Raw genomic sequence first — 12,895 nt, 5'->3', positions numbered from 1 at the left:
CTTCCTCCAGGCTCCCTCTGGTGTTTATCGTGGATGTTACTACTGCCTTCTCCAGTCCTGTTTTTGGTCTAAATGTACTGAGTGACACCACTGAAATTTTTTAGGTTGAGATGCAAATAGGAACTTTCAGTTATGTTTGAATATGACGCTTAGTTGATGCAACTGGGATATTTTTTCTGGTTTGTCATAGAATCATGGAGTGGTTTGGTTGGGAAGGAACCTTAAAGACCATCTAGTTCCAAGCCCTGCACCTTGACATGAGCAAGGATGCCACCCATTAGATCAAGATTAGGTCACTTTAGACTACTACCACCCAGGGAACTGAAAGTTCACTTCCCCTGAAACCATATATTTCGGCCTGGGAAATGACACAAAGCCCGAGTACAGCCATCAAATATTTTGCCTGGGCAAACTGTCCCACTACTGCAGGTCTGGCTGTGGGACATGTAAGAAGCAAGTCCTAAGCATCATTGTAAATAATGACTTGGGATACTATCAGTTTACTCCAGTAGTGTTTGCTTCTCTTTCCAGTCCTGGCTAGGATGAAAAACAATTGAAACTAGAGTATTAAAAGGTGAATTATAGGTTTTAACACTAAGCCCGACTTCTGGATGTGACTCTCATGGAAGTGATATCCTGAGGCCATTCTCAGATTACAGTAATTATGTGCATAAAACCCACGCTAGAATTTCAATTCCTCTGTGAATTTCCCCTGCTCCCCACCAGCAATCTATTAAACATCATTTTCTGCCATTCTGCCACAAGTCTCATCCATGGGGTGAAATGCTTTGCACCAATACCCAGTTCTGGCATCATGGAACAATCTGCCGAGGAGGGCTCTTTTCCTGTGCTGAGTCCTGCAGAGGCTAATTTCTTGTTATCAACTTTGGTGAATTTCTCACATGAAAATGAAGTGTTTCCTCTACCTTTAAAATGGCTGGAAGGAAAAGGTTGTTTAAGAATGGGTCTATACAGGCCAAACATCCTATTCCTGGCGCCAGCAGCCACCTGCTTTCTGCATTGGGCAGCAGCCTGCCTTTTTGGGACAGACAGAGTTGTAGCTTGAGCTACCATAGAGGCTGTCCAAAGCAGGCAGATGGTGGCAAGGTGGTGTACATGGGCATGGTGGTGGCACACTTGGGATGTAGCCTCTGAAGGCAGTCCAAAGTTGAGGCTTGGATCCTGTAGGCTAACAGCAGTCAGAGCACAAGGTAGGATGTGAAAAACGTCAAAGCTGAAAAAGGCATAACTCTTCTTGGTATGTTGATTTTAATTTTTTAAAAATAAATTGCTGGCATTATTTTGTTCTGAAAGTATATATTTTTGCAGCAGTATCATCTTCCCTTAAAACTCAAATGACTGATCTCAGATCTTTGTGGGAGTTCTTAGATGGATTTCAGAGAGTTTTTTCATAGTCATTATCTTTATTATGAAAATCTATGTCCTGAGATGTTATATACCCCAGTGGCAGCAAACCTGCTGTGCAATTCAGTGGATTATAATGCAGCTCACTAACGTGCTTGAAATAATGAGGTTGCTCTGTTCAGTGGGGTGTGATGAAAAATAGAAGCTACTGCTGGGAGCTCAGATTTGATTTAAAATCCTGACAGAAAAGGTTCCCTATTAAAATACCATTGCAGGTTGCTAAGTTTGTATATTCTTTAACTTCCATTTCATGCTGGGCAATGAGGAGGCCAGAAGAGATTTTTTAATCTTCTGCCCAATGCATATAAACAGTGTGTTAAATTCAGGCCTTGCAGCCTTCTGGTGCTCTTGGAATTAAATGTTGGATTATGTTGGACTAAGCACAGAGAGAAATAGTAGCTGTGCTGGAGTCAGTGGGAGATCTGAGCTTTGGGTTCAGTAGCACTGATCTTTCCCTGAGTGTCAGGGTTCTCGGGTCTGACTCTCTTCCAGACACCTCCTACCTGAGTATGGGATTAGAAGGAGCTGAGTCGATCCCTTCCCATTTCCTGCCTATCTGGAAGTTGGGAAGAGGATACAGATTTCTTTCCTTTAACAAATGGACAGCCTTTATAGCTGCCTTCAGCTTCAGTGTCTCCCCTCCATCTCAGTGTAATTGCTGGACCATTTTTCTGTCTATGATTTATATGGTCTCATAACTTTATTTTCTCCTTAGAAGTAGAAGCTGGTTTGTCAGAAAAACAGCTCTTAGCCAGCAGTACCTTTGGAAAAAAAATCTATTGAGAGGAAAAGGTGCCAGTTTTACAGAGCTTTTTAGCCATTGCCTGAACATAATTGGATCTTACAAACACAGCCTGCGAGATGACCTATATCCTTTTTAAAAGAGCACTTTCCTTATAGCACTTAGACCTTGACATAAATGCTAATGAATCCATAAAATGTCTTAGCACCTGGCATGGGAGCATTCAGGGCATGAAGGAGACAAATGGAAGTACTCTGTATATATAAGGCTGCAGAACTGGCTGTGTCTGCCAGTTACCTGGTTTAATAATCTATGTAAGTCCATGTATTTTCAGCTTAAGGTTGATGTATATTTTGTTTGGACCAGTTTTCTTCTTTAGAGATGCTCAGTTTTACAATTAGATATGCAGTTTAAAGTATCTGCTATTTGTAGTTTAACTCAAGAGGGTCAACTTTCCCCTTTCACAGGGTCGGGGTGGCAAAGGCAGCATCTATGTCTGGGCCTCTGGAGATGGGGGCAGCTATGATGACTGTAACTGCGATGGTTATGCATCGAGCATGTGGACCATCTCCATCAATTCTGCCATAAACGACGGACGGACAGCTCTGTATGATGAAAGTTGCTCTTCAACCTTAGCCTCCACCTTTAGTAACGGGAGGAAGAGAAATCCGGAGGCCGGCGTGGTGAGTCCCGACACTATTGTGCTGTTGCTATGGTCTTTGTGCACTCCCATGACCTATTACAACTCTGTGTGCTTTGGAGCACCAGATGGTTCTTTGTTGAGATGGATATTTTCTCTTCTGCAGTATGTGATGATGCCAAAACTGTCAGCTGAGGAGATGTGGAATTAATACTGAGAACAGCAATGATCTTCCATCTCTTAGAGCTTCAAAGGAAACTTGGTGTTTTCCTTTATCAGAAACCAGATTTAAAAGTTCAGTTGTGCACTTCCCAGGGGACAGTGTTTCAAAAATTCTCTGTAAAATCTAAACTAAAAGTTTTAACATCTGAGGCCATATTTATTTGTGCTGGCAGACTTCTTCTGTACAAGCAGCACAGAGCAGAAAGACATTCAGTCACCCCCAGAGGACATGTAGGGGTTCACATCACCCAGAGCCTCCTGTTGAGCAGTGTGGAGCATCATACTCAAGTGCCCTACAAGGCCATACCTACAGCAGCCTAGTAGGCAGTTTCTGTTCAAGTGTATTTGGGATTCTCTTCTACCATAGTGATCATTGCTCTTCAGCATCTTCAGACTAGCAAGGACATAATCCAATTCACAAAGTGGAAAAGTCAGTTGTAGTAACTCAAGGTTAATTTTTGCCAAAAGCTGTTAGACATTTTCCATGGCCCTGTCTCACATCCCAGGGACACATTATACAATCGTAAATGCCCACATGCAGTAGCAGACGGAAAAAACACTGGTTTTTCTCTTGATATCAGCTCTGTGCTCATATCAGCCAAGATGATCTGTGGTACCTCTGTAATTACTGCCATAAAATGTATTTCTAAGGTTTTCTTCTGGTCTCCTCTAGTGACTAGTCTGCATAGAAAACAGCAGTACTGCTGTTGGTCCTCGCCCGAACATTAGAAAGCTCAATACTGTTAACAATTCTCATTTCAAAACCTTCTGATAAGGCTTGTGGTTAAACTGTGTTTATAGGAGCTAAATGCTATCTATATACATTCATGAGTTCTAAGTGATAATGAACATTGTTTTGCTACCTCATGACTTATTCTTGCATTCACACCCTCTGTAACCACATCTCAGTGTAGTTTTAAGTCGATAAACTGTTCTAAAGAAGAAAACAGATCATGGGCACAAACACACAATTACTCTAAAAATTAAGGGTGCAAACTCCACTTTCTGCCTTTTTCTGAGTCTGTAGCTACAAGGAAAACTGACTAGCTGGTTTCATTAATTACATCTAATATCATTGCAGGCTACAACGGATTTGTATGGCAATTGCACCCTGCGTCACTCAGGCACATCTGCAGCTGCCCCCGAAGCAGCCGGAGTGTTCGCCCTGGCCCTGGAGGCTAAGTATGCTGTTGAGAAATTCCTTGTGAGCTCTAGGGAGGAGAGGGCCTGCGGTTTGTTTGATGGTGTTCATCATTCCAGTTGGCTGGCTGTGGCATGGGGCTGGAATGAACAGCTCACAAGCTGCCTGCTACAGGAGTGATGTGCATGGTGACTTACAGATGGAGCAACAGCCTTGCCAAAGCTATGTGGCAGATACATTTTGGCTGACTTGCTTTCTCTGGGTTTTACCCATCCACTGCATCCGGGGTTTTGTCTTCTCTAGCTCTGTTTGGAAGGAGAGATTGTTTAATTTCTCCACATGTCCTGAGTGAAATGCCCAGCCTACTAAAACATAAGAATGAACCTGTAGTATCAGACTGGAGTTCATCTTGTGCCAGGTACTGTCTGCAATGACAGATGCTTAGGGAGAGGACAGCGAACTGAGATTAAGAGTGATCTTTCAACAAGGGTTTTGAACAATTTGTGGCTTGGGTAGAGAACAGTCAGCCCACTTAATAGCCACAAGCAGATTGATCTTCCTTGAATTCGTCTCTTTTTCAAGTTGTCTGTATTTGGCACCTGTGTCATCCAGTGACAATCAGTTCCACAATATTTTTTGGCAATGGTGGTGGGGAATGTTTTCTTTGTTTTCTTAACCCATGGCCTGTAATGTGCTTCTGCACTACATAACTGCTCTGTTACATGAAGGAATAAATATACATTGTCACTTTTCCATCTCCATGACATTCATGACATTGGAGGCTTCTTATGTATCTTAGATTCATTATCTTCTTCTCTATTGATTAGGAAGTTTTCGTCACAATAACCTATACCTTTTACCTTGTGTTAATTTTTTCGTGAAGTGAGCCAACATTTCCTCAGTTACACAGCTTCAGTTGCTGTAGTCATAAGATGAAGTGAGGGCTGTGTACATAGTTTCCTTCAACACTGCAGAAGAATGAAAATTTGGCAGAGGCAAAGTTTGCATCATTAGCACAGCAATGATTGTTGTGTTCAGAGCATGACTTGGGCTAAGTCTCATTTTTCAGGTTATGCACACATAAAACATATGCCAAGTGTTTAACTTTGGATGATCATTCCTTCTACCATCATACTCATTCAGTGGGACAACCACTATGTAATAAATTAATATGGCCATAAATATATAAAGGTTGAACGAATTTTCTCACCACTGCATGCTTAAACTAGACAGGGACCTAAATATCTCAGTAATAATTATAATTCCGTTTCATTTGAGCTCTCCATAAAGACTGGAATTACTCTGCCAAATTATCATGAATAGGAATTAGACTAATACCCCTGGCTTGCACTAGAGTTTCTAGCCTTTGCTGAGAAGGCAGCAGGGGAGAGAAGGAGCTGTCAGTGTCTCCTATCCCCTTCCAGACCAACTTTATTAAATTGTGTTGTGCAGAACTACTCTGGATGAGCTGCACTAGCCTTCCCGGGAATGGCTGACAATCTGCCATGCAGACTGCTCTTGCCTGCACTATGTCTGTCAGCTTGTACACAGTGTACATCTGACATGTCTCTCAAACCAGTCCAATCTGTGAAATGGAAAGTACAGCTTTAAGATATGCAGCGAGCTCTGAAAAGATTTCAGTAATAATGATGCAAGTGATATCTGCTTTTCAGCTCTCTTGTGTCACCTTGGGGAAATGACAGTAATTGGCTATTCTGGTATACATTCAGCACGCACACATGCTTATTACTTGGGGCACAGAAAGCTGAAAAGCAGATCCTTTTAGGTTGGTGGTTTGAATCAGACATATTGTGATGTTGAAAGAGTTCATCATAAACCAACTGGAATAGCTTTAGCTATGTAGAATTAGAATGTCGGTTCTGAAGCTTCCAGAATAATAACTTAGAAGTGCCCTTCCTGTCATCATAATCACTGCATATCTAGGAAGACAAGTGCTGATGATGAAAAATGACCATTGAATTTAGGCAAATGTTGCTTAACTACATCCATCCATGCTAACATGTCACAGGTGACAAACCTCTGCCATACATTATAATGCAAACCTGCAGCCTCCCACAGCCCATATACTCATATTCACAGAATCCTGACAGTGCTAACACCTGGATCATTACAGCCCATCAGCTTTATCAGACTGGGACTTCTCAGGGTGAAACTTTGAAGCTCCATGGGAAAATCAGGAGGAGCAGGCAAGAAAAAGAGGGCAAGATTTAAGAGGAAAGCTAGGTGAAATTCTGTCATCATCTTTTTCTTTTTATCTTTTTCTCAGGATCTGGTATAATATCCTACTCATTAGCTTAAAAATTGCATTGTAGATCTATAATGTGTAGTTAAAAGCAATTGTTATTAAGAAGAGTGAAACAATTAAAAATGATTTTGCAGTTTTGGGGGAATATATTTTGGAGAAGTACTATACAATTAAAACCTATTCTTGTTCCTACTGAAATCAACAGAAGCTTTGTTATTGCTATGTGTATAGATACAGTTTCAGTGTTATTCATAGAAGCAAATTTTACCAAGAGGCTTACTCAAACAGTCTTTCTTTAATATCTGCTTGTAAGTACTGTACTGTTTGTTTTCCATGTTGCTCTTGCACAGCTTGGATCTGACATGGAGAGACATGCAGCATCTGACAGTGCTCACCTCCAAGAGGAACCAGCTCCATGATGAAGTTCATCGATGGCGTAGGAATGGTGTTGGGCTGGAGTTCAATCATTTGTTTGGCTATGGTGTCCTAGATGCAGGAGCAATGGTTAGGATGGCAAAAGACTGGAAGACTGTTCCCGAGAGATTCCATTGTGTCGGAGGGTCGATACAGGAACCTGAGTAAGTCCAGTGCATGTGTTTGACATCTTCCAGGTGATTAGGAGACCACAAACATGGAATTACATTGACAAAGACATGGATAGACATAGAAACATAATGAAGGTTTTTTTCTAAGAAAGTCTAACATGTCCAGTAATAAGTTGATAAAACACTTTTTATCAACAATGGTTGATAAAGCTACATGATCTTTCAGTTCCTGGTTTGCTGGAGGAGCACATTCTACAGCTCATCTGTGTCCTCATTGCTAGTGCTAGTAGTGTTAATAACAACATCCATTTCTCCTGAGGACTCACAGGTATGTTTGTTTCTGTAAATAAAGATCCTGTCCCCGAGTGAAGGTCTGGGAGGCTGACACTGTAAATTACATAAACTGCTGCCACATGAAATAGCTGTCAGCCAGGTCATATCTCCTTGTGACATTTTCCAGCAGACAATTTTATCTCCAGAAGTCTGAATCAATCATCTACAGGTACCAGTGATTCAGTTCGAACACTACAGCATTTAATTGTGTTTGGTTTATGCTCTTCAAATCTCTAATTGCAGGCCAGGTAGTCAAGATTATTTTATGATTTACCTTCATGTGCTAAAGTGAACAAGTCAACAAGTGATTGAATTAATACTAATTGACTACAACAGCTGTATTTTAATTTAATTAACTGAAATACTAACTTAATAATGGCCAATTTATGTCTATACCATTTGAAATTTGACTTTTCATTGCCATTTTTGAAGGCATCATTATTCTCTTGGAAAGGAAAAACAAACCAGTGTGCCACCCTAGCACATAGCTGAGCCATGCAGAGAGCAAGTTTGTCCGATCTTCCAGATGGGTTTGTATTTGTATTTGGTTCTACAGCTGAGATCTGAGTTTTAATTTATGTGGCCTATGCATGCTCACAGGTATAAAACAAATGAGAGTGCTGAAACTAATTTTGAGCTCTCTCAAGTTTATTAATATTTAAATGCAGACAAATAATCTCATTTATCTTAATGCAGCTTCATTTATTGAAATGGGGATCATCCTAGAGGAGGAGAGAACATTTCTTTCTGTAGGTTTTATGGATGCCCCCCTCAATTGCCCAACAAATCTATATGTTAATAGCACTGCTGTAATATTTATGTCCCCTAATGAAAATGTCACTGACAGGAAATAATAAGCATCATGAAGTGAAACATCTACCTTGTTTTGAATTGCACTGTAAGAAAATGCAATTAAAACAAAGCATCTCCAGAGATTCCTTGGACATGAAAACTACACTGCACCTCTGCCATGGATAGTTGGGCTATTTTTTTAGTTTGGTCTTGCTGGAGCAACATTTCTATCTAAATTCTATGTTTGTTTAACTACAGATATTTGTATACATAAAATGCATATTCAGTATAGATTTATGGAGGTGAGTAGTTGAAACAGAGCTTTGTTTCAAAGCACTGTTGTCAATTAGCAGCAAAAGGCCAGGAAATAATTGACAGCCTAAAATATACAGTGTGCTGAAAGCAATCAGTTTTTAAAGTAGAAATACTTGTTAACAATAGGAACTTTTCCTGGAAAGGGAAAAGTCTGAATCTAACTGGTTAGGGACATACAAAGATGATTTAGGACGTCATAGTCCATTAGCTGAGGAATGGGAGCACACAGGAATGTGCTTCTGGAGAGAGGTTAGCTCCCCTGCTCATCTCTAACTGGATGCTACATCATGCAAGTGGCTATATTATATCTTTATATGTGCAGTGGCACCCTGTGACACTGTGGAAAATCTCTCTCTTCTGCTCCTTCATGTCAGGCTCTTTCCACCACCACTGGTTCTTCTGTCTTTGGAAAAATTCACCTGGACTACAGTAATTAGGCTAGCAAAGCAGAGGGTGTTAGATCCTAATATCCTTAATAGAAAAGGGGGAAACAGAGAAAGCCTTTTCCCATGTGTTTCAGAGAGCTGAGAGAACTTTTGCACTGCAGCACTTAAGAAGGAGGAGAGAAAAGCTGTCTGCAGTTGTCTGCAGAGCAGATGGAGTGGGAACACACTGTTCTTGTTTCTTTGGGTTTTGGTGTTGATAGGTAGAAAAGACTCACACTGTGGTGTCCCTCCTCATTTACTGGAGGAGATAAAGCACTCTGGGAATGAAGCAGTGTTTGCCAAAGCTTTGTCTACTATGTAAGACAGCCGTGAGACCACATGAATTCAGATTGAGTTGAAATTGATGCCTCCTGTGCAGATAAACTGCAAGAGTGTGGTAACTGTGAAATCATGGTCCTTCACCTCTGACTGCATATAGTGCATTTTCCTTTTGCTTTGGCAACATAAAATAAATATCTCAAGGGTGTTATAATTAGATACTCAAGTTTTTTAACTGTACAATATTTATGTTATACCAGCTTCTGCTCCAGGGCATCCATAATACTCAAAACAACACAGGTTTTAAGTTTAAGGTGTTTAAATGCCTTGAGGACCTGAATCTGAATGACTTTTTATTCTGCAAATACTCCCAAGAAAGAAGAGGCTGGTCTGAGCCAATTAGTGATGTACTGAGCTGTAATACCTGGAGCTCATCTCAAGCAGAAAATTCCTGGAAGCTAAGCTTGAATGAAATGCTTTCACTGGTCTCTAAAGAACACAGTATTTCATTAGCTGAGGGAAAAAGGCTGGTACTCATTTCTTTTGAAACGAAGGTGTTCATTACCACAGTGTGGTCAATGCCCATCAAAAAGGGCTCTCAATTCTACTGCAGAACTGAGGTCAGGGAGAAGCCACTGGAAGACAAGGTAATGGCAAGGTGACCAGAGTCTTTTGTGACTTAGTCCCTTTTTTAATGACTGCAGTATTCTTGTCTTTCAATTACTTCTTCTGGACAGAGGAAAGTGTCACAGGGCTCACAGAACACTGAAGGAGAAGACGCAGAGCATTTTTACGCTTCCCGTGTATTTTGCCTGCCAGTTTCTGAGGCAGTGGGTAATTGCCAGTTGCATCCTGACCCTAGGACCTGACAGAGACTTGGCAGCCTCAGCTCCTGGGCCAGACAGCATTTTGGCAACTCAGTAAACACATGTGACTTCTTTCCTTGGTGTACAGGAGGAGCTGTTCAACGATGGAAATCTTCATGGAAAAGTATTTTTCAAACGAGCTGACAGTAGGATCCCATGTTTGTGCTGGTTTCCAAAGCAGAACAAGGATATAGGCACTGCAGTTCTGTGCAACTGGCTCCTCTGACACCAGACAGCTGTTTGCTGCTGTTATTTGAGGAGGCTCTGACATGACTGACTGCTCATGCTTCTTTTACTGAGTGTACACATGATTATGCAATTACCCAATATAGGAGTGCTAAGTAAAGGCAAACATTAAATATATGTTAATATTTCTTAAAGAGCAGTATGTGCTTCTTAATTGTATTCCTTCCCTTTGTGTAGGTGTACATTTCATAATGTATTTTCAAATTAAGGTTTTGGCATTGTTTTCTAGAAAGAGAATGTTCTCTTTCTGGCTAGGTTTGCAACTATTATTTCCTTACTTCTCCGTGTATTAATAAGGAAAGTAATATAGGGGGTTTCTGTGAGGCATCAAACCCAATAGTTTCAGCGTAAGCTAAAACTCCCATGGTGTTTTCTCTCCTTTTAATTTGCTTAATTATCTGTTGACCTACAGGAAGATACCACCAAGTGGCAAGCTGGTCCTCACACTGACAACTGATGCTTGTGAGGGGAAGGAAAACTTTGTCCGATACCTTGAACATGTCCAGGCAGTTATAACTGTGAATTCCACTCGACGAGGAGACCTCAACATCAACATGACCTCACCGATGGGAACAAAGTCCATTTTGCTGAGCCGGCGCCCCAGGGATGACGACTCCAAGGTGGGTTTTGACAAATGGCCTTTCATGACCACACACACTTGGGGAGAAGACCCCCGAGGCACCTGGGCTCTAGAGATTGGGTTTGTTGGTGGCCAGCCCCAGCGGGGTGTGCTGAAGGAGTGGACATTGATGCTGCACGGGACTCAGAGTGCACCGTACATAGACCAAATAGTAAAAGATTATCAGTCCAAACTGGCCATGTCCAAGAAGGAAGAGCTGGAGGAAGAATTAGATGAAGCAGTGGAGAGAAGCCTGAAGAGTATACTGAGCAAGAACTAATGCTTTTCTGCATGACAGTGTCTTTCCTTCCCCAGACCCCTCCACTCACCTTTCTACTATCCAAACCTCTGTGTTAGGCATACTACAATGATCGTCTCTGTAGCCAAATTATCACCCTTTCTAGATTTTAAAGTCTTATATCTCATCAGTAATTATTTTAATTACCATTGAAGCAATCCTTTTTTACTCTAAACCACAAATGTACTGTGTCCCTCCAAATACTATGTACAGTTTGTGACTGCAAATTATTATTTTTTTTGTGTCATACAAATATGTAATAACCTGCAAAGTTGATGGCTTTTCCCTTCATGTTTGTGTGGTAAATGTTTGTATTAAAAAAAAAAGAGTGAATTCATTGGCAGCTGGTGATATTGGGCACATTTTTAAAAATTACTGTGAGAGAGGGAATCATAAAGAGGTTGGCTGGAGAGGTCTTTGAATGTCTAACAGCTCCTTCTGCATCACTGATTCAGTGGAACTTTCCCCACTGGATTCAACCAAAGTAGCACTAGACCCTACATGAAGAAATAATCCAGAGAGGAGGAAAATTCACTAATCCAATTTGCAGAAATCCAATTCTTTTGAGAGTTTTCTTTAGTACTACGCTTACAGTACATACATGCTAACACTTCAGCCACCAGATGGGTCAACAGACATGCAATAAGGAAGGCAAAGTGATGCCAAAGCCACGTGACAGGGAGAAGTGCTTTGCAAACTGGGTCAGGGCATTCTAGAAGAAGCACAAGTTCCAATTTTGATGGTGGTTTGTTTTTGGTTTTGTTTTTAATTTTGGCAATTTAAATCAATTTACCGTCTTACAGCAGAGCAAGCACATAGGGATGAGCTGCTGGATTTCCAGCAAGTTGAGTGCAGGAGTGCATCTGCTGGTGTCTTTACTGATATGCACTCCAGCACTCTAAGATGAGGCCACGTCAGCACTACCAACCACAACCCCCTGTTTTCTGGCGTTTACAACCTGGCTGCCATTAAATTGCTGTGGGAGGAATTTGAAGTACACAGTTTCAGTCCCAAAGCAATTTTTGATTCAAAATTTCATTTTTAAAAGTAGGTATTTGTTGGGTTTATGTTATACAAATGAATTTAAGGAGAAAAATATGCCTAAATTATTAATGTGTAATGCAAAGTTAGCCTTCTTGGGAAACAACACGTAGTGTGTTTGGAAAGATTCATTAGCAGTCATTGCTCTTTGCTGTTTAAAGTGTCAGTCACTTTTCATACACAAGTATAGTCAGTCTCTCTCACCCTTGGAGTATGTTCTGGCTATTGTCACAAAATATAACATCCTCCTTTGTGGGAATTACTCATGGTAGCAACCACTACATTTTCTCAGGTGTAAGATCCCAAATTTAACCTTTGAATAATCAAGGTTCTTGATTCTGCATATATTTAGGCACTTACTGAGAGTAAAGGCCATCAGTGGACCTACTCAAATGCTCATTTTAAGCAGATAATTCAGATCTTTGCAGGACCCAAGATCTACTTTTTAGCAGTGACTAGTTTCAGAATTTTATTATGTATTTTTAATAAGCAGAGTATTAATCTAAAATGTTTCAATAAGAGTTGTCCTGGTTGATCAGATGCATAGCAGTAGAAACACATTCAGTAAGTAAATATTTATCTAACAAATTAAAAATATAACCCAAAGGTTCTATGGTGGACACATTTCACTTAAGAATGTATAATCTATGCTCTTAATAAAAGTGAATATCCATCTTTAATTTTTCCATATGAGGCCTGT

At 40.7% G+C, this 12,895-nt stretch overlaps 1 protein-coding gene across 1 annotated transcript in view; it reads left to right on the top strand.

Moving 5' to 3' along the window:
• Positions 1-11,409, top strand: part of PCSK2 (proprotein convertase subtilisin/kexin type 2) — a gene marked incomplete at its 5' end in the record, with an annotated part of 78,876 nt that extends 67,467 nt beyond the window's left edge. Inside the window, 4 exons of the mRNA XM_009082454.1 lie at positions 2,635-2,850; positions 4,111-4,211; positions 6,787-7,014; positions 10,650-11,409. Coding sequence (XP_009080702.1) covers positions 2,635-2,850; positions 4,111-4,211; positions 6,787-7,014; positions 10,650-11,136 — 1,032 coding nt within the window. The remainder of the gene's footprint in view (positions 1-2,634; positions 2,851-4,110; positions 4,212-6,786; positions 7,015-10,649) is intronic.
• Between the last annotated feature and the right edge of the window lie 1,486 nt (positions 11,410-12,895).

Source organism: Acanthisitta chloris, unplaced genomic scaffold, assembly GCF_000695815.1.
Source record: "Acanthisitta chloris isolate BGI_N310 unplaced genomic scaffold, ASM69581v1 scaffold29520, whole genome shotgun sequence".
Classification (NCBI taxonomy): domain Eukaryota; kingdom Metazoa; phylum Chordata; class Aves; order Passeriformes; family Acanthisittidae; genus Acanthisitta; species Acanthisitta chloris.
Note: the sequence above shows the minus strand (reverse complement) of the source record. Positions and strands in the feature narration are given on the sequence as shown.